The 21,259-nt window shown below is 38.6% G+C and overlaps 1 protein-coding gene across 2 annotated transcripts in view; it reads left to right on the top strand.

Annotated features, from left to right (window-relative positions):
• INVS (inversin) overlaps window positions 1–21,259 on the top strand; it is a 165,222-nt gene that overhangs the window by 93,251 nt on the left and 50,712 nt on the right. For both annotated transcript variants that reach the window (XM_039256576.1, XM_039256575.1), the window contains exons 6-11: window positions 3,274–3,454; window positions 6,412–6,521; window positions 9,858–10,029; window positions 14,776–14,931; window positions 15,538–15,767; window positions 19,943–20,049. In XM_039256576.1, the coding sequence (XP_039112507.1) occupies window positions 3,274–3,454; window positions 6,412–6,521; window positions 9,858–10,029; window positions 14,776–14,931; window positions 15,538–15,767; window positions 19,943–20,049 (956 nt within the window). The remainder of the gene's footprint in view (window positions 1–3,273; window positions 3,455–6,411; window positions 6,522–9,857; window positions 10,030–14,775; window positions 14,932–15,537; window positions 15,768–19,942; window positions 20,050–21,259) is intronic.

The following is a 21,259-nucleotide window of genomic DNA, read 5'->3' as shown; positions in this document are numbered from 1 at the left end:
CTGTGTATACCTGTAATATATATTTTTTTGCCATTATGTAGGATTCCATTTTACGAACAAGCCATATATTATTCAGTTATTCACAGACGTTTAGAACTATTTCTAATTTTTTGCCATTTAAAAATAATGCTGCTTTATGGGGCACCTGGGTATCTCAGTCAGTTGAGCATCCGACTCTTGGTTTTGGCTCAGGTCTTAATCTCACAGTTTCATGAGTTCAAGCCCCATGTCAGGGTCTGTGCTGGCAGTGCAGAGCCTGCTTGAGATTATCTCTCTCTTGTTTTTTCTGCTCCTCTCTGACTCATGCTGTCCCTGTTTCTCTCAAAATAAATAAATAAACTTTAAAAAATAAAAATAGTGCTGCTTCTTTAAAAGTAATTTCTGTAGCCAGTGTGGGGCTTGAACTCACAACCCCAAGATCAAGCATTGTATGGTCTGTTGAGTGAGCCAGCCAGGTGCCCCTGAACTTTTTTCTTTTCTTTTCTTTCCTTTTCTTTAACATATCTAAGATGTATATTTAACTGGTAATTGCAGGCACATGGAAAGGCAGTTGATATTTTTATTCATTGACTATGAATCTAACCAACTTGCCGTACTTTCTTATTAATTTTGAATATTTATCAGTGGATTCTTTGAGGTTTCTAATCAGTGCTTCTCAAAATCCAGCTTACAAGCTATGGTAGTCTAATATTTAGTCCTATTTGCTTATAACACACAAATTAGACTTTAAAAGATAATATTCTTTTGTATATGCAATTGTTATTCCTACTTGAATGTTAACTGATTCCTTTGCTCTGCATTTCTTCTTGAATCTCAAGTTTGTTTTCCTTCTGGAGTTAATATCTTACTTCCTGAAATATAATTCTGAGAACCACCTTTAGGGTAGATCTATTGTGGTAAATGCTCTCTGCTCTTAAGAATGTCTGCATTTCAGGGCACCTGGGGTGGCTCAGTCAGTTAAGTGTCTGACTCTTGATTTTGCCTCATGGTTCATGAGATCAAGCCCCATGTCAGGCTCTGTGTTGAGAGAGGAAGGCTGCCTAAGATTCTCTTTCTCCCTCTCCCCTGCTTGTACTCATGCTTCTTCCTGCCTCTCCCCTGCTTGTACTCATGCTCTCTCTCTCTCTCTAAGTATATAAATAAACATTTTTTAAAAGGAATATTTACACATCTACCATACTCTTGAATATACAGTTTTTCTGCATATACAGGTATTCTAGGTAGTCTTTTTCTCTACTCTTTCAGGCTTTTTTGCTGCTTTCTGCCTTTCATTGTCCTCTGGAGCATTCTCTATTGGTCTAAATGTCATTCCTTTAGAGATGATTTATCTTTTCTCAAAGGCTGCTTTTATATTCTTCTCTGTGTGGCATTCTACAGTTTCACTACAGTGTGTCTGGGGAGGGGTTGTTTGGGGGGGGGGGTTGGTGCATTTTTTGTTTGTTTGTTTTATGGTTTTTAGGGGGCTTTTAGGGGGTTTTGTCGTGTTTGGTGTATTCTATCATTTCATGTCTGTTCTGGAAAATATATAGCTATTATCTCTTTAAATATTACCTCTCTTTCATTTCCTACACTTTTGCTTTTATGGTCCCAGCTACACGTATTTTAGAGCTTTTTATTGTATTCTCCATGTCTCCTCTGTTTTACATTCCATCTTCTTGTCTCTCTTGCCATGTTCTGGATAATTACCTCAAACGTGCCTTCTAGTTTACCCAGCCTTTCTTCACCTGAGACCACTCTCTCATTTGCCCTATTCATTCATCAATCCTGTATTTTTACATTTAAAAGTTCTTTTTGTTGTTTTTTTGTTTTATAAGTCTGCCCCATCATTTTGATAGTTTTTCTTCCTTGTTCACCTTTTATTTCATTTTTAATGTTTTTATTGTTTAATAGATAGTTATTTTATATTGTTTATGTGTCAGTTCCAATATCAGGAATCCTTGGAGGATACTTGTCACTCATCATATCCTATTTCCTCACAGATTTGGCTTTTTTTTCCTTGTAAACACATCTTAGTCCTTTGGAGACTAAAAGACCTAAAATGCCACCATGGTAAAATTCAACTTCTTTTTTGAAGTGTTTAAAATACCTTTCATACTCTTTTTTATAAAATAGGATGACCACACAAGCAGCTCTAAGTCTTGTGTGCCTTTCAGAGAGTTCTCAGATTGGGGCAGGAAGCCTTGGTTTTGGACGTGGCCTAATCTGAGAAGAGATATGACCTTGAGTGAAGCAACTGTCTTTAGCTGAAGCAGTTGTAAAAGTCTGACAATTGAGGGTCATCTGCTGGGAGCAGTCACAGCAGCTAGGGAAATAAGTTCTTTATTCTTGAAAGGGGACCTCACAGTAGACACGAAGACCTAGCAGAAAAATGAGTAAATGTGAGCTGTCAATTCCAACAGAATAGCCAATAAACATATGATAAACCCCAACCTCATTCATAAAATAAATGCAAATGAAAACAGCAAAATCGTTTCCATACCTGTAAGGAAAAAATGTAGTAAGCTTGATAATACCAAAGGGTTCATCTGTGCCCACATGTGGGGAAATAAAAACTTTTACACATTGTCCCGGAGGTGTTAATTAGTGTAACCATTTGGAGAGCAGTTTGATAATACCTTGTTGATGATGTAAATATCCTTGTACCCAGAAAGTCCCCTTCTAGGTATCTGGGCTAGAGGAAAATCGCACACATGTGCTACAAAGAGACATGTAGGGGAAGCATGTTCATTTCAGCATTATTGTTAATAATGGAAAAAATGTAAATAACCTAATTGTCCCTCACTAGGAGAATGGATAACTAAAGTGTGGCTTAACAAATGAACTAGTATCAACATAAATACCCAAAAGTATAGTGTTGAAAGAAAACATAGCCAAAGGATATACATAGTATAAACTCAGAAGTGTAAATATTGAAAACACATGTATATAATTCATGTATTTTTATGGATGCATACATACGGAACAAAAGTATAAAACATACAGCTTTAGCTGAATCCATAACAGATACAAAAGCACATTAGGCAAGATGTTGACACCTATTTAATCTGAATCGTCAGTAATGGTATTTATTATATCTTTTCTGCACTTTTTTTTTATAGTTAAACATGGCAGGAAATTTTTAAAGATTTAGATCGTATGCTTTTTTTCTGAATTGTATCACTTGTGCTAAGAGAGACTATACAGGTTTAGAGAATTGCCCAGTTAATACTTACCTCCATTGTGATTTACTGAGGATTCCACGTGTGTCTGAAATCTCTGGTTCCTTCAAATTAGGATGCTGCCCCCACGGAGTCCTTACTGAACTGGCAAGACTACGAAGGTCGGACACCTCTTCACTTTGCCGTCGCTGATGGGAATGTGACAGTGGTGGATGTCTTGACCTCATATGAAAGCTGCAATATAACGTCTTACGACAACTTATTTCGAACCCCACTTCACTGGGCAGCTTTACTAGGTGAGCTGACCGTGAATCAAAGGATCAACAGCAGGAGCAGCTACGAGTACCAGGAACTTTCCATGGCTTCCCTTCCCCTGTCAGCTTCCATCTCCTGTTTAATTAATTTAAGGTTTTTTTTTTTTCATTTTTAAGTTCATTTACTTAATTTTGAGCGAGAGCGCGCGTGCACACCTGTGCACGCACACAAGGGAGGGAGGGGGACAGAGACTCTCAAGCAGTCTTTACTCTGTCAGCGCAGAGCCCAACGCTGGGCTCAAACCCCTGAACTGTGAAATCATGACCTGAGCTGAAATCAAGAGTTGGGTGTTTAACCGACTGAGCCACCCATGCGCCCTTAATTAATTTAATTTTTAATTGATATGTTGCATCTTATATTAAATCCCTCTGTCATATGCTTACATTGTAGTAAGATAAATGTATTCTCTGTTATGTATCAGTTTTAATTTCAACATCATATCTTAACATGTTTTTGTTTTAAAAGTAATGTACATTCATTGACAAATGTAAGTATAAAATAATCTTTTCACATTCAATGCCTGTGTATTTGAGGAGGAGGGCTTTAATTTTATGTTTGTGCCAATACTATGATATGTGATTTTTTTTTCTTCATGTTTTCCTGAGATGCCTTTTACTTAACCTTTTTGGGGATCACTTTGTTAGATGAGAGAGTGTAAATATGTCTGTGTCTGACTTTGCAAGGGGTGCAATCTGAGAGTTTTTCTCTTTTAGTGAAGGAGTCTTACTCATTAATAGTCACTGTTATAAGGTATATGATTTGGTCTTTTTCCTGCTATTCTGCTCTTTGACTATTTCTGGTGTTTTCATTTCTTTTTAATTTTTTTTCTGTTTCCTTTTGTTATATAGATTATGTTTGTTGTTATTTGGTTTTGAAATGCCTAGTGTTTTAGGAGGGTTTTAGGTTCTATTAGCAGTTACTTTTAAATTTATCAAAAACTTTTTAAAATGTGAGTCAGAGCTAAAAGCAGATCTCTTCTCATGATTTCCACCTAATTTAAAATGAGGAACTTAGCGTGTTTTTACTTATCACTTTTTAAGTATTTGTTAACATGATCTGAAGTTTTTCCCAATTATTACTGCAGGCTTAGTTTTTAAATTACACGTTGTGTCTTTTCAAAATACTTTTTGCATTTGCATTCAGTTTTGTTATCAGATTTATGATTATTATTTAGACTTCATTTCAATGTGCAGTTCCATCCTTTTCCTTTGTCTTGTGCATTCTTTTTTTTTTTTTTTTTTTTTTTGTCTTGTGCATTCTGAAAGGACTTCGCAAATTTGTCTCCAGATCACTAAAGTGATCCGTAAGTTCTGATTTCTTTCTGCCTCTCATAGATTGTATTTTAGGTTGTATTTTGATTTCCTTCCCTCATTCCAATTTCTTTGTATCTCAGCTTTTTTCCTTTTCCCCTCCTTCCATCACCTTTGCATTTCAGATTATCCCCTTCTTGGGATATTCTGTTTCATTCCATAGAGGACATCTCTTGGCCCAAGTCAAGGATGCCAAACAGTTTCCTGAAGTTTTCCTCTGGATCCTTCTCTAGATCATGTTCTAAGGCGTGTGCTTCATCTCTCTGATGGTGTCCCCTTTTCCCTGTCCTGTAGTATATTTTCATACTGCCTTTACTAAGTATTTCTCTGTATCTTTCAAACAAGACAAAATGTGTCTTGGTAGCTTGCCCATGATCCTACTTTTGCCCGCCTCAGAGAACTCCATGTGCGATTGTACCTGGGGGCAGACAGATGAGCACAACTTCACTCGCATCCCCTTTTTCTGCCTGGCTTTTTCCTGCGGTGTGTCCATGTTCTTCTGCTGATGTGGCCCCTTTACCACCTGGGTCCCCAATATGCTGAAGCAATAGAATGCATGATATTCAGGTTTCCCAAATATGCAGTTACCATGTTTGTTCATTCTTTGATCCTTTCTACAGCTCCTCGCTTATGGAAACCACATCCCCCAGAATGCACTGCAGAGTATTTTCTCTGCCACCACCTCATCATTCCTGCCACATGTTTTCTGGGATTTGAAATCAAAACCTACTGTGAAAAAAGTGGCGGAGGAAGGGGAGAGGGGACGGATAGGAGGCCTCAGAGGTTACAAGAGGCTGTATTATAATTTGTCCTCCTGAAGAGCTGTCCAGTTCTGATCAGCTGTCCAGTGGGACCTGGACACTAGGGACCCTAATGGCTGACAAGGGCTGGCTTCCCTCCTTTTTTTATGGACATTTTTTTTAATGTTTTTTTTTTTTTTTAATTTTATTTCTGACAGAGAGAGACAGCATGAGCAGGGGAGGGTCAGAGAGCGAGGGAGACACAGAATCTGAAACAGGCTCTGGGCTCTGAGCTAGCTGTCAGCAAAGAGCCCGATGCGGGGCTCGAACCCACTAACCATGTGATCATGACCTGAGCCGAAGTTGGACGCTTAACCGACTAATCCACCCAGGTGCCCCTTTATATAGGACAGTTTTATAAAACACAGCCAGGGAATGCAGTGGGCTGATACCTAATATAGCTCTCTCTCAATCTAGCACTTATAATTCATATCATTTCCTTTCTGGATTGAAGCATTAAGATTTCAGTGTTGGAAGTGTTTGCCTTTGTTCTACATGATCATAGTATTTTGGTGAGAAGTTAGGAGAGGCTATACTTGAGGGCGCCTGGGTGGCTCAGTTGGTTGAGTGTCCAACTTCGGCTCAGGTCATGATCTCACAGTTCGTGGGTTCCAGCCCCGTGTCTGGCTCTGTGCTGACTGCCAGATTCTGTGTCTCCCTCTCTCTCTGACCCTCCCCTGCTCATGCTGTCTCTCTCTCTCAGAAGTAAATAAAACATTAAAAAAAAAAGAGGCTAAACTGGGGGCTGCTATTCAGAAAACTTTCCTTAAAATAGATTATAAATTAACTAGTACTTTTATGTGATAACTGCCCTGTATCTACTTTCAGGCCATGCACAGATTGTCCATCTTCTTTTAGAAAGAAATAAATCTGGAACCATCCCATCCGACAGCCAAGGAGCAACACCCTTGCACTATGCAGCTCAGAGTAACTTTGCTGTAAGTAAAATGTGACAGTTATCTTTTTGTGTAATTGAATTTTTATTTCGACATAAGTATAAATTCATATGGAGTCATAAGAAATTAAAGAGCCACATACCGTGTACCCTCCAGCCCCCAATAGTACCATCTTGCCAAAAGTATGAAAGAATATCATAAACAGAAAATTGACATTCCTACAACCCACTCACCTTATTCACATTTCGTACTAGTGTTTGTGTGTTTGTAGTGATTATATTTTAACAATTGCTCAGACTGTTAACTCTGACTGTAAAGTGAGGGATAGTTGTTAGTCATGTGAAATTTTAACACGGTTTTTATATTAACTGTTCAGTGTAACATTTCGTTCTGTGTAAGTACGTTTCATCTTCTGGTTAATTTTATGGCACTAAGGTTTTATATGCACTTAGTGTTCAAGTGTTTTCTCTGGGTGGCAAGGCCTTAGACCTGGTCTAACCTTGGCTGGGATCCTGACTCTGCCATTGGCTGGCTCTATGACCTGACACAACTTTCTTAACCTCCTAATTAGTTTCTTCATATGTAAAATGAGGATAATTATACCTTTCCTTTCAGGACTGTTGTAAGAATCAGAGAAAATTTGTCACCAGTGCCTAGTGTAGTTTTTGGTACAGAGCAGGTACTCAAGAAATGCAATGCATTCTTACTATTGCCAGAGCTAATAATTTTGTGTATTATATAGCTGAGAAAGCAAAAATGTGAATGATTTCTACAGATATTGAATATAATTAATAATTCTTCCCTTGCCACCCTTTACAGTTTTACAAAGCACTTTTATATCCTTTATGTCACTCAGTTCAGTCAATAACATAACAGCTCGGCTGCTTCAACTCTGTGAGTAAGTGGCCACCGAGAACTGGAGTCTTATCCAAAAAGTCACATGTCAAAGCAGTCAGAATTGACTTTACTATATTCTACGTGGGTGTGTGTAGTGGAACGTTTAGTTACATTACATTATAAGAATGTGGGTGACTCAGTCAGTTAAGGGTCCACCTCTTGATTTCGGCTCAGGTTATGATCTTACGGTTGGTGGGTTCGAGCTCCACATTAGGCTCTGCATTGATGGGTAGAATCTGCTTCAGATTCTCTCTTCCTCTCTCTCTGCCCCTTCCCTGCTTGCACTTGCTCGCTCTCTCCCTGTCTCTGTCTCTGTCTCTCTCTCTCAAAATAAATAAATAAACTTAAAGTTATAAGAATGCCCATCATCAGTATAGTGTAATTCCATCTTCCTGACCTCCCCAAATGCACCACTGAATACATTGAATATTCAGATTCCTAAAATATCTTTTTTTTCCCATCCTTCGTTGTCTCCGGTACCCAGAGCAACTATAGCTATGGTCCCTCTTTCCTGGAATTTCTATAAATGTATCACCTAGACTTTTGGTAAACCATCTTCTATCTTCTATTGTCTCCCATTATTCTGTTGTCTCAGAAGAAGACAAAGTATATTTTGAGGAGGAGCCCTTTCTTGTTACAGACAAGTAAGAAATTCATTGGCCCAGCCTATTCAACCTACAGAAATCAGAACTCAATTCGTATTTCAACGCAAGTCTGTGAGAGGACATGGCATCCCTAATTTAAAGAGTAAGAAACCAAGGTTTCAAGAGATTAAATGACTTGCCCAAGATCTTGAACCCAAGTCTTAGACTTCAAATTTAACACATGCACAAATACCAGCAATTAAGTGACTAAGCTCCTGGGAATAAGGAAGAATGGCAGAACATTATGGATGTTTATCCAAAGACATACTTGCTCTGGATAATCTACCAATCACAGAGATGACTTTTTTTTAATAATTATACAAATCTTCTAAGCTCAATTTCAAGCCCCTTGATCTCCTCGGACTCTGTTAACCCACACGAGGCTATCATTCCCATTTTAGAAAATAACAACAAAAATTCACAAACCTCTGTGAACATTCATCATTAAGAAAACATACTCAACAGGAAATGTTTACAAATCAGTAAAAGAAACAAATCAAAAAATTACCAAGTTTTAAAATCCATTTGTTTATTCCAGTCTCATGTGTACTAAGCATACACAGCAGATCCTAGGAGCACTGTGCTCTAATGCCTCAGTAGCTCAATGTGAATTTTAACACTAGGTATCAGTGTATACAGTGGCATGCAGCCTATACAGTGGAAAGAGTGCTGTGATATAGCTCTGGCTCCACTCCTGTATCTACCACCAGTGTTTGTATGACCTTGAACCTAAATTTCTTCATCTGGGAAATGAAGGGCTGCATTAGATGTGCCGTTGAATTTCTTCTTGCTTTAGAGTATTGAGCATCAACACTTAGACACTTTTGGCCAGCTCACAACCTCCAGCATTTTTTTTTCTGAAACTCTATTTTACTTGCCTTCAAGCTAAAGTTTCTATCATCTCCCTAAATGTGTGTAAGCATATGAGGCTTAAGGAAAGAGGCAATTTAAAATGCTGTGAATACTGACCCCCATTAAAATTGTCAGGCACTATTACAATTATTTCAGGTCTAATTTTAGTGTGATTCCATAAAGGAAGGACCTTGAATATAGGACTTGATAAATAAATATCTGTTTAAGTGAACCAAACACTGCATTTCTCAGTAGTCACGCATCATTATTCAGTAAGTGCATTAAATATTTTTTAAATTATAGTAACAAAACACACAAGAAAATGTATTAACCCTCTCTGTGGTCATGGCTGAGTATACAGTTCTCTGCATATAAAATGTCCAAGAAAAACCTATATTTTAATATTGGTCATAACACTGAATATTTCTGAGTCTTTTAATTTTTTTTAAACATTCATTTTTTGAGAGACAGCGAGACAGAGCATGAGTGGAGGAGGAACAGAAAGAGAGAGAGACACAGAATCTGAAGCAGGCTCCAGGCTCTGAGCCGTCGGCACAGAGCCCGATGTGGGACTCAAACCCACAAACGGTGAGATTACGTCCTGGGCCAAATTCAGACGCTTAAACAACTAGCCACCCAGGCACCGCAGGAGTCTTTTAACCATTACTTCATCTCTCAAAGAGTGACCTATAAAGTTTTCAGACTTGATTGTGGATGATCATTCTCAATTATGAGGATGTTGAATGAGGGAGTTAGGTTAGGTGTTTGAAGCGCATGGAAACTAAAGCTAATATGTAAAGAAAGAGGATTGTTACTTTCAATGGAAATTGTAGTTTCATTATTCATAAAAAGATAATTTCACTTGATTCAAAAGCAGGGAAAAAAATACTTTGCGTCTTAGAGGAAGTCACATATAACAATGGCTTTATTACCATAGAAAATGCTACCCTCTTGTCTCAATTTTTTTAATCAAGTTTTCTTACAGGAAACAGTTAAAGTATTTTTAAAACATCCTTCAGTGAAAGATGATTCAGACCTGGAAGGAAGAACTTCCTTTATGTGGGCTGCTGGAAAAGGCAGTGATGATGTTCTTAGGACCATGCTGAGTTTAAAATCTGACATTGATATTAACATGGCAGACAAATATGGAGGCACAGGTAGGAACTGGGAAACTTGTTCCATTTGCTTTTTGGGGGTTCCAAAGTGTATAGGTGCCCTACAATTTGTACAGTGATGCCTGAAATCATTGTTCCTAATCTAATATTGTTTCATTGGCACTTTTTAAGCTTAGGTTACCAGGATATCACTCCAAAAGCTTTATTTCCTCCAAGTTTTAATGGCTGAAATTAGCCTCTGTTTCTACCAGGTGAATGGTGGCATTTGGTTTAAAAGCCTGGTTGCTCCTTAAACATGATTATGGGAACTCTTCATGTTGTTTATCTTTGAATAAAGTAAATAAATAAACCTGTACTTAAAACTATGCATACTTAGTAGTTATCAGTTATACTTCAAAAATATAGGATTATATTTTAAGGACTGTACATATCTACGTATGTCTCATTCAAAGTGCTCTTTTCTCAGATTTGAAGAGCATTACCTCCTCCCAAATCTCCCATTTTAGAGATAAGCCCCCCCCACCATGACTCTTGAAGCTTCAGAGCTTCATGTTAGGTTTGCATCCAAAGCTCTCAGTAGATCCTTCTTTCAATCTCTTTGTCTAAGAAGAGAGCCCTTCAACTGTGTGTTGGTTAATAAGACAGGTATGAATTTTTTAGCTTTCATTGTCAACTTGGAAGTCTCTACCTTGTGGTACTATATCCTAAATTACAAGTCAGAAGAAGAAAGAAAATCACACAATAGCACAACACCGAACAGAATAAAAACTCAGCTACCAGCTTCTCAGTGTTTTCTTATTTGTAGAATCACAGTAGAGCCATTTGCACCTACAAGAACTACTGATGCGGCTCTCGGTGGGGAGGGGGGGTACACCTGATAATCTCCCTCCCTATACCTAAACCACCACCCCTTCTAAACTGGCTTTCAAGGAGTTGTAGGTGATATCAACTTTAACAAAGACTTTAACTGTCAAAAGTATTTCTTTATCAAAGCCTCACAGTAGACCTTAAGCTTCTTAAAGAAGGGTATATAGTGCAGACATGACATGTAGGACATGGAGTTTATAAGTAGTCTGAACATTTCGGTTTTTGTCAGTCTCCCATTAGTATGCAGCCTTTCATTCTATCACTAGCCTTGCTTTTAGTTTAACATTTTCATAAAGTACGGGCAAGGATAATTCCGTCCTTTTGACCAAAGGCGTCTTTCTGAGGTGCACCATGGTTGGAGTTCAGATATAAGTTCTTCTCAGATTCATTAATTCCCTGGCTCTTTCTCTGAAGGGAATTTTATTATATGTCAGACATGCCTTCCTGACATTTCTCTTCTATGACAGGGAGTTTCTCTCCATCATCCCTCTACAGGGTTGTTTTTCCTTCCCATAAAAGAAGAGTTCTCATCAACAGCAACATACTGACATTATTTGGATCTTGATTCAAATAAACTGAAATAAACAAACAAACAAATAAACAAACCATCAGGAAAATATGGGCACTCTCTGTGTATTCGATATGGCCAAAATTTTGGTAATGTTTTTTTGATATGATAACAGGACTCTCCTGTTTTTACCAGGGCTGCAGACCCCATTTCCCCCTTTGCCAGCAAGTGCCCTGTTGAATCTACCCATAGGGGGCAGTAGAGGGAAACGGGAAAGCTGAAAGAATGGAATTACACCTTCCTGTTTGCTTCCTATTCTTCTTTTGGTTTCCTGTTCCTATCATCATTACCCTAGTAAGTCTTCTTCAACACAAAAGTGATAGTTTTTTCCAATGGTGATGGTTAATTTCACTTTGCAATTTCTCCAACACTCACAGTCCCAGCCCCAGAGCACCCGCCTCAGACACACAAGCACCAGCCAAGCAGCACCCCTGCTCAGAGGTCTGAGTTTTGCCCTCCACAGGGCTCCTCTTCTAGGCTTTTAAGTTTTAACAATTCCATCTTCTTCTTTTTGTCCCCCTAGCCCTAGAATTGCTGGCCGTCTTCTGCATTTACTACCTCTGTGATACCTCAGTGTTCCCTTTTTTTTTTTTTTAATTTTTATTTATTTCTAGGAGAGAGAGAAAGAGAGACAGCGTGAGCAGGGGAGGGTCAGAGAGAGAGGGAGATACAGACTCCGAAACAGGCTCCAGTCTCTGAGCTGGCAATCAGCACAGAGCCCGACGCGGGGCTCGAACCCACAAACCGTGAGATCATGACCTAAGCGAAAGTCGGACGCTTAACCGACTAAGCCACCCAGGCGCCCCCTCAGTGTTCCCTTTTTGCTCTTTCGGTTCTTCAATCCATAGCTAACAATTCTTTATTTTGAGCTCTCTCTGCTAAAGCTTGTCTCTTAAATGGATACTAACATATAGTGGCTGTGTATTTTAAAACGCACGGTTGTCTAGCTAGCAGCTCGGAACCTGCTTGGGATTCTCCTTCTCTCCCTGTATCTCTGCCCCTCCCCCAGTCATGCTCTCTCTGTCTCTCTCAAAATAAATAAATGTACTTAAAAAATGTTTAAGGTTATTTTAAAGTAATGTAAATGCAAATAGTCATAAATGAGGAATTTCAGTTAATAAGGTCATTAATTCTCTTTTGCTTAATTGGGATTTTGTGGTGTGTGTGTGTGTGTGTTTTTTTTATGACATTGGCATTTAACTGAAAAGTATTTATTGCATACTGATGCCACATCACAGAATTGGAGAATTTCAGAATTAGAAAGTACCTTAAAATTAAATCTGATTTTCCAAACCATATTCTTCAGAACAGGTTACTATAGAGTGTTGCCAATGGGGGCAAGTGCTTAAGGGGGTAACTCTCCATCCCTGCTTTAGTCAGAACCACTCTGTCGTATATATTGAGTATTTCATAAAACTTCATTTGAGGGCAAGGGTACTCTCTCTATATATATATATTTATTTATATATTTTATTATGTCATGTAATTAATATATTACTATTATGTTTATTATATTACTTATTTTGCAAGAGAGCAAGAGAACACATCTGCACACAAGTGGGGCGGGGCGCAGAGAGAGAGAGAGAGAGAGAGAGAGAGAATCCCAAGCAGGCTAGGCATTGTATACAAGCATAGAGCCAGAAACAGGTCTCAGTTTCACAAACCGTGAGATCATGACCTGAGCCAAAATCAAGTCCAACGCTCAACCAAGTGAGCCACCCAGGCATCCCTAAAATATATTTTAAATCTTTCTGCTTCTCTTCATCTCCATTCCTGCCACCCTAGCTCAAGCCACCACCATTTTTTACTGAGTCTCCTTCAACACTATTATCTGGTCTCCCTGCTTACATTCTAACCTACTACAGTGCATTCTCTTCAGAGCCGCTAGAGTGATTGGATTAAAGCATGAGTCAAATACCATCACCTATTTAAAGTCCTTCAGTGTCTTCATCACTGGGACCTATGTGGCACATATGCCTGGCCTTCCCTACCTTTCCGATTTACCTGCCTCTATTCATTGTGCTGCAGTTTCCCTGCCTTCCTTAAACACATAGATTTATCCCTGCCCTTGGACTAACTGTTCTCTTTGCCCAAACTCCTCCCTCTTGAGACCTCTACATTGCTCTTTCTTTATGATTCAGGCCTCAACTTCAATATCAGCTCCTTAGCAAGACTTTCCATCACCATCAATTAAAGTGATCTTCTAGTCACTCTGCATATCAAGGTACCTTTTATTACTCCCATTATACCATCTATCACCATCCAATACTTTCTTGTTTATCCATTCCATTTTTATTTTGCTTCTCCTACTAGAATATAACCTTATCTGTTTTGTTCTCTGCTGAATTCCCACCCTTACATTAACACCCAGGCCAGGGCAGGTTCTCAATAAATGCCCAGGAATCCGTGTTTTTATAGGCACCATGGGTTTTGTCCATGGATCACTGTTTACGAACATTATTAGAATATTAGAAACATTATTCTAGGCATTTTAGAGCCATGGTACTTAGGAAGAACTGGCCCCGGCCTCTAGACAGTTATGCTGGCAAACTCAGAACTTAAGGAGTGGTGTGTTGAAATAGAATTTAAAGAGTAATCCAAAGGGTAATGGCATAAGTCAAGCACTAGAATGAAGTAACGTAGGCACAGGTCAGCATAACATTAAACTCATATACAGTCAAAATGACTCTTTCAAATCCCATTTGAAGGCAGAGCCCATTCCTTCTCAGGTGTTTTCACCAATGTTGAAACAACTTGCTGTTTCTTAAATTGGGCCCTGAGGAAATCAATGGCTTGCATTTGGAGCCATGTTATATGAAAAATGCACTGAATACGTGGGATGCGCGTACTCTCTGTACCACATGGGTATGCAGTCTGACGGCAGGAATGGCACGGTGGAGCCACTGAAGGGCCGGCAGATCGACACCTCCCATCCCGCCAACCCTCAGGGGCAGTTTCATTGAGTGGGTTGGTGGGCAGAATTGCCTGCATCATTTAAATCATTTCTCTTTTGTCTTTTTTTTTTTTTTTTTTGGTTCCCTTACACTCTAAGAGGGAGGAAAAGATAATAAAGTAGTAACTGAGGAAAGGAAAGCATTTCAGAGCAACAGGATGGAAAGGAAGAAACCATGAGATGAGAGAGATAGACGGGAAGGGGGGAAACGTGAGTAGTACATGTGAATAGAAAGGAAGATTGAAATCTATAGAAATGAACAATAGAGAATCTTTAAGATTAAATTGCGTTTAGCCAAAATGAGGACATCAGAAGAGAAAAAGATACACAATTAGGATTAAAAAAAAAAAGGTGAGGTTGTTATCAAAGAGTTCTCTGCTTTCTTTTGCTCCCTTTTCAGCTTTACATGCTGCGGCCCTTTCTGGCCATGTCAGCACCGTGAAGTTATTGTTGGAAAATAACGCTCAGGTAGATGCCACTGATGTCATGAAGCATACTCCACTTTTCCGAGCCTGTGAGATGGGACACAAAGATGTGATTCAGACACTTATTAAAGGTTAGTTATGAAGAGTGCTCCTACTAAGTGTCTCTCGGAAGGTGGGAATTGTTGCATTCACTGAAACACAGCTTACATGGCACAGAGCCGCGTGGGTGGAAGGATGGAGGGAGAAGCACCACACACACACATGCAAGCACACACATGCAAGCACACACACGCAAACATACACGCATGCATGCACATGCGCACCTACATGCCCGCAAACACATACATACACACATGCATGTTGCATGCACGCTCACGCGCGCGCACACACACACACACACGCACCCACCCACCCACACACACACACACACACACACACACACACAAGCATCAGGAAACCTGAGAGTCACTCTTAGTTCCACCTGTTGGTAGTTGTGTGATTTCGGAAAAGCCACTTCACCTGCCTGACCCTCAGTTTCATTTCGTGTAAAAAGAAAATGACTCCCACCCTGACCAACTTACAGGCTTATTGTAAACATCTGAAGAAGATAATATACATAGAAGCATTTTGCTAAGAGTAAAGCATTTAAGGGACCATTGTTATATTTTTCAGACATCCATTCTTTCTGATCAGTGCTCTCTATGTTACACATTTTCCTGATAGTTTTGCTTTTTCAGGTGGAGCAAGGGTAGATCTAGTGGATCAAGACGGACACTCTCTCCTACATTGGGCAGCACTGGGAGGAAATGCTGATGTTTGCCAGATATTGATAGAAAATAAGATCAATCCAAACGTGCAGGATTACGCAGGAAGAACCCCTCTGCAGTGCGCTGCCTATGGCGGCTACATCAACTGCATGGCAGTGCTCATGGAAAATCATGCAGACCCTAACATTCAAGACAAAGAGGTAGAAATTCTCAATCTTTTCTATACTGTTGGCTCTACGGTGTTTATTTATTCTTCATTAACTAAAGTAAAGTAAAACAACATTTTACCAAATAAATAGATCACATAAATTTATCTGTCAACTAAAAATGAGTCTTATTTTCCCCTGTTTTCCTTCTCGTTCTTGTCTCTATATCCATATATAACTTAACGAAGTCATAATACAGAACAGGAATAACTTTCTAACTTCATAAAATAAGTATATATGGTGCACGTGTGTGTGTGTGTGTGTGTGTGTATGATGCTTGACAAACCACACTTTGTTTTGTTCACTTAAAATTATCATCAGTATTTTCTCTTCTGGTATATAATCTTCTGCATAATCATAGATGGTGAATATTCCAAAGTTCTAGGAGCTTTATGTTTCATAACTCATTCAATTCTCACAGCAACTTTCTAAAAGAGTTGCTATTATTACTCCCATTTACAGGGGAGAAAATTGAAGCACATAGAACTTAAAGAATTACCCTAAGGTGACCCCAGGGCCAGTGTTGTTGTGGGGAGTAAGGGTCCAAACTATGCTTGTAACCCCAATTTTAGAATTAAGTAAGCAACTTCCTGTTGCTGGGTGCTTTCTTGTGATATTATAGATCATGTTTCATTAATCATCAAAGTACGTTTAACTTCTTTTTATTTTATCCTTAGAATAATTTCCCCAAGTGAGATTATTTATTATTGGTATATGAATATGATTCAGCTCTGATACATACTGTCAAACTGCTTTCTAACCCATGTGGGTTCATCTCCACTTCCCCAGCCAGATAGGATTGTATTGACTTCTCTCAGTTTTGCCAGTATGGACTTTTTTTCTAGTTTAATTGCATTAAGTCTTCAAAAATACTAGCATATTATGTTTTTTGAAGCCAGAAAATATATTTTTTATTCATTCAGTCAATAAATATTTATCAGGATTATTCCTATATGTGAAAGTGACATAATGAAAATTACGTAAAAAATGGCCTATGTTTCTAGAAATTCATCTTTTGTAATCTGTAGTGTCTTTTACATTTTTTTTTACAAGTTTCTGGTTTCTTACATAAGTAGTATATCAAGCTACGTTCTAGTTCTATTAGTTTTTATGTACTGTTTTGGATTCTCTGCATAAACAGCCATATCATCTGTGAATAGCATGCCTTATTGAATGAAGACCTCCAATACATTGTTAAACAGAATTGGTAATAGTTAGCACCCTTAATTCATTCTGACTTCGAAGGGAAAGCTTTAAAACTTTCACCATCAAATATGAAGTTTGCTGTAGGTTCCCTTATATTTTTAGTTTCTAAGAATTTGGGTTTTTAAATTCACAATTAGCTGTTTAATTTTTTTTTAATTTCTTTAATGTTTATTTATTTTGGGCAGGGAGACACAGAATCTGAAGCGGGCTCCAGGCTCTGAGCTGTCAGCACAGAGCCCGATGCGGGGCTGGAACCCACAAACTGTCAGACTGTGACCTGAGTCGAAGTCAGACACTTAACTAACAGAGCCACCCGGGTACCCCAAGCTGTTACATACTATTTCTGCATTTTTCAACCTGATGGCTGGTGAATTAAAAAGAGTTAGGAAGTAGTTCCTCCTATTCTCTTAAAGATTTGTGTAATATTGGTATTACTTCTTTTTAAATGTTTAGAAGAATTCCCTAGTGAAGCCATCTGGTCTAAGGGTATTCTTTGTTTAAAAGATGTTAATAACTGATTAAGCATCATTAATAAATACAAGATTATTCAGATTTCTAATTATTTTCTTTTCAGCTATGGTAAGTTGCATTTTTGAGAAATGTATCCTTTTTATTAAAAATATCAAATGATTTGCATTAAGTTGGTCACATATTCTCTTACCTTTTTATGACTATAGGACCTATATTAATTTCTTCTTATTCATTTCATATATTGGTAATGTATATTGTCTTTTTTTCTTATTAAAAAATTTTTTCAGGGGTGCCTGGGTGGCTCAGTCAGTTGGGTGGCCAACTTTGGCTCAGGTCATGATCTCACGGTTCATGGTTTCGAGCCCCGCATCAGGCTCTGTGCTGACAGCTCAGAGCCTGGAGCCTGTTTCAGATTCTGTGTCTCCCTCTCTCTCTCTGACCCTCCCCTTCTCACACTGTCTCTCTCTCTCTCAGAAATTTAAAAAAAAAATTTTTTTCCATCTTATTCATCTTCTCAAAGGACTTCTGTCTGTTAATTTTCCATATTTTAAGTAATTTACTATTTCATTGGTGTTTACTCTTATCTTTATCATTTCCTGCTATCTACTTTCCTCAGGTTTGATTTACAATTTTTTTAAAGATTCTTTTGATAAAAATTTAAAGCATTGATTATTTTTCAGTAATCACTTCCAATATATGTATTTAAGCATGCTTCTTATTCTAAGCATGGCTTTAGCTTTATCCTGAAAGTTCGGGTAAATTGTACCCTCACTGGGGCGCCTGGGTGACTCAGTCCTGGGTGGCTCAGTCAACTGAGTGTCCAACTCGATTTTGGCTTATGCCATGATCCCAGGGTAGTGGGATTGAGCCCCGTGTCAGGCGCTATGCTGAGCATGGAACCTGCTTGGGATTCCCTCTCTGTCTCTTTCTTTCTCTAAATCTCTCTCTCTCTTAAAAAAAAAAAAAAAAGAATTGTACCATCACTATAATTCAGCTCAAACATTTTCTAATTTCTATTTTGATTTTTATTTGGCCCATAGATTATTTAGAAGTATATTGTTTAATATCCAGACAGTTTGGCATTTTCTCATTATCTTTCAGTTATTGATTATATTGGTTTCCTCCTGATTGCTAAGACAAACTACTGCAAACTTCGTGGCTTAAACCAACACAAATGTATTATCTTACTGTCTTGGATGTCAAAAGTCCAAAATGTGTCTCATGGCACTAAAAATCAAGGTGTTGGCAAGACTGCATTTCTTTTGGAGACCCTAGGGGAGACTCTGTTTCCTAGTTTTTCCAGCTTCTAGATGCTGCCCTCCTTCCTTAGCTTGTGGCCCCCTTCTTCTATCCTCAAAGCTACCAATGACTAGCTGAGTCCGCCTCACACTGCATCACTCTGACACACCTCCCCCCATCTCCCTCCTTCACTTATAAGGACCCATATGATTACATTGGGCCTACTCAGATCATCCAGGATAATCTCCCAATCTCAAGTTCAGCTGATTAGCAACCTTAATTCCATCTATAACCTTAATTCCCCCTTTCCAATATCATAAAATAGTTACAAATTCCAGAGATTAGGATGTAGACATCTTTGCAAAAGCATGCATTTATTCTGTCTACCACACTGATTTGTAACTTCAGCTTTACTATGGTCAGAAAGCAATCAGAATAACAATTATTTTATTTTTATTTTTATTTTATTTCAGAATTATTTTAATCCTTCAAAGTCCTTTGAGGCTTTCTTTGTGGCCCAGCCTATGATTGATTTTGGTAAATGTTCTATGTACACTTGAAAAGAATACTAATTATATCATAGTTGGATGCAATATTCTACAGATATCACTTAGGTCAAAGTGTTTTACTATGTTGTTCAGGCCTTCTATATCTTTACTGCTCTTTTATTTATTTGTTCTATGATCTATTGTAAAGAATGGGTTAAAAATTTCTCACCGCGATTATAGATTTGACTATCTCCCCTTTTAATTTTGCTATTTTTTGTTCTATATATTTAAAAGCTGTGGCAAACAGATCTAGAATTATGATATCTCCCTCTTTGACTTCTTTAAAACTATGAAATATTCCTCTTGTGTCTCTGGCAATGTTTCATGCCTTCTTTATCTTTCATGGTATTAAATTTTTTTAAGAATACAGGCCATTTATTTTGTAGAATCTCACTCAATTTGAGTTTGCTTTATGATTCCTCATAATTAAACTTAAGATTTACATGTTTGGTTAGAATATTATACAGGTGATATTGAATCCTTCTCAGGGTATCACCTCTAGAGACATATGGTGCCTTTTAACATAGTGTTAATTTTTATCACTTGGTTGAGATACCATCCATTTTCTCCACTGTATATTTAATTTTTTCCCATTTCATAATTGAGCTATTTGGGACAATTGCTTGTATTTTTTCGTTAGCATAAGTAAGTATGTGTCCAAAAATAGCTACTTCAGCTATACCGGATTTTTGTTTATGCTTATAGGGAAGAACAGCTTTGCATTGGTCCTGTAACAACGGATACCTTGATGCCATTAAACTACTATTAGACTTTGCTGCTTTTCCTAATCAGATGGAAAACAACGAAGAAAGGTAAGCTGTTGTTAAAAAGAGTGTATTGTTATTCAACTTACATCCTTTCTGCTAGATGTAAAAATCTCAGATTTAGATACTAGTTGAGAAGTAATAAGTATACTCCTAAGGAAACACTACACTACAGTAAGAAACCCTAAACCTAAAGGAAAGTGTCGATGTAGAATCGTGAGATTTTAAAATGATTCAGAACTTCAGATATTACCTCTGGCACGTGCACATTTTACAGATGAGGAAACTTAGGTTCTTGTGGCTTGTAACTGGCATAAAGTCAGGGGAGTCCTAACTGACCAGACCTAGGAATTCAGTTAGGACAGTAGAATGTGTCTTACGTGCAAGAAGTTTCTCCTGATAAAGAGGTTATATTATCAGTTAGTGGACAGAGGTGCCACCGTGTGGCATGAAAAATAAGGAGAAGGTGAGAGGATTGAATAATGTAAGATTCGCACAGTTAGGCCGGAGTTAGGCCTCAGGGCCCAGGCCCAATAAAAAGGAGCAGACACCGTGTGAAGTGTAAGCAGGAGACAGTGTTGGCCATCTGGGGTCTAGGAAGATTCTGACCATCTGACTTCCGCACCTGAGCTCCACCCGGCCAGGTCTGTGTTTTGGTTTCCATTGCTCACGGATGCTGTAACTGCACTGCTTCCTGCCGTGACACCAGCCCCACCCCCACAGCCACCGCCAGTTCTGTGGGAGATTTTGTGGGGAAGGGGGGACTTTCTCTAGGCCGGCTGTTTGTCTCAGGAAACCCGCTCTTCCTGTCTGGGGTGAACCCCTTCATCCCTCCCACTTCTTTCAGAACCCCTCCGCCTTAAGGATAGCCTCCGCCTATTATTTTCCAATTTGCTTCTTTTCTGAAGTTTGTCTTCTCCACCTATAAAGCCCTCCTGCTTCTGGAGTGTCTGCGCTGCTCTGTTTCCCCTTACTCACGCTTCCTGCCTTTGCCGTCTGCCTTCCATCCTCACGTTTATGCTGAAACCATGTCTGAGTGGTCCTGGACAGACTCCCCGTTGAGAAACCATCCGTTGGTCTCCCTGTCTGCTCTCACGGGCCTTTCTGTATCTCCTGGTTCTGCTGACCCCTCTTCTTTACCTTTACTGAGACTATCTTCTCCAAGCTTCTTGATTCTCTTGCAGTTGTGTCTACTCCTTCTCCATTTATTTTGGCTTCTTTTCCATTTTTTTAAATTTTGTAAATGTAAACATTCTTC

This window comes from Hyaena hyaena, unplaced genomic scaffold (genome assembly GCF_003009895.1).
Source record: "Hyaena hyaena isolate Hyena2069 unplaced genomic scaffold, ASM300989v1 scaffold_572, whole genome shotgun sequence".
NCBI classification, from domain to species: Eukaryota; Metazoa; Chordata; class Mammalia; order Carnivora; family Hyaenidae; genus Hyaena; species Hyaena hyaena.
This window is presented reverse-complemented; position numbering and strand designations above follow the sequence as displayed.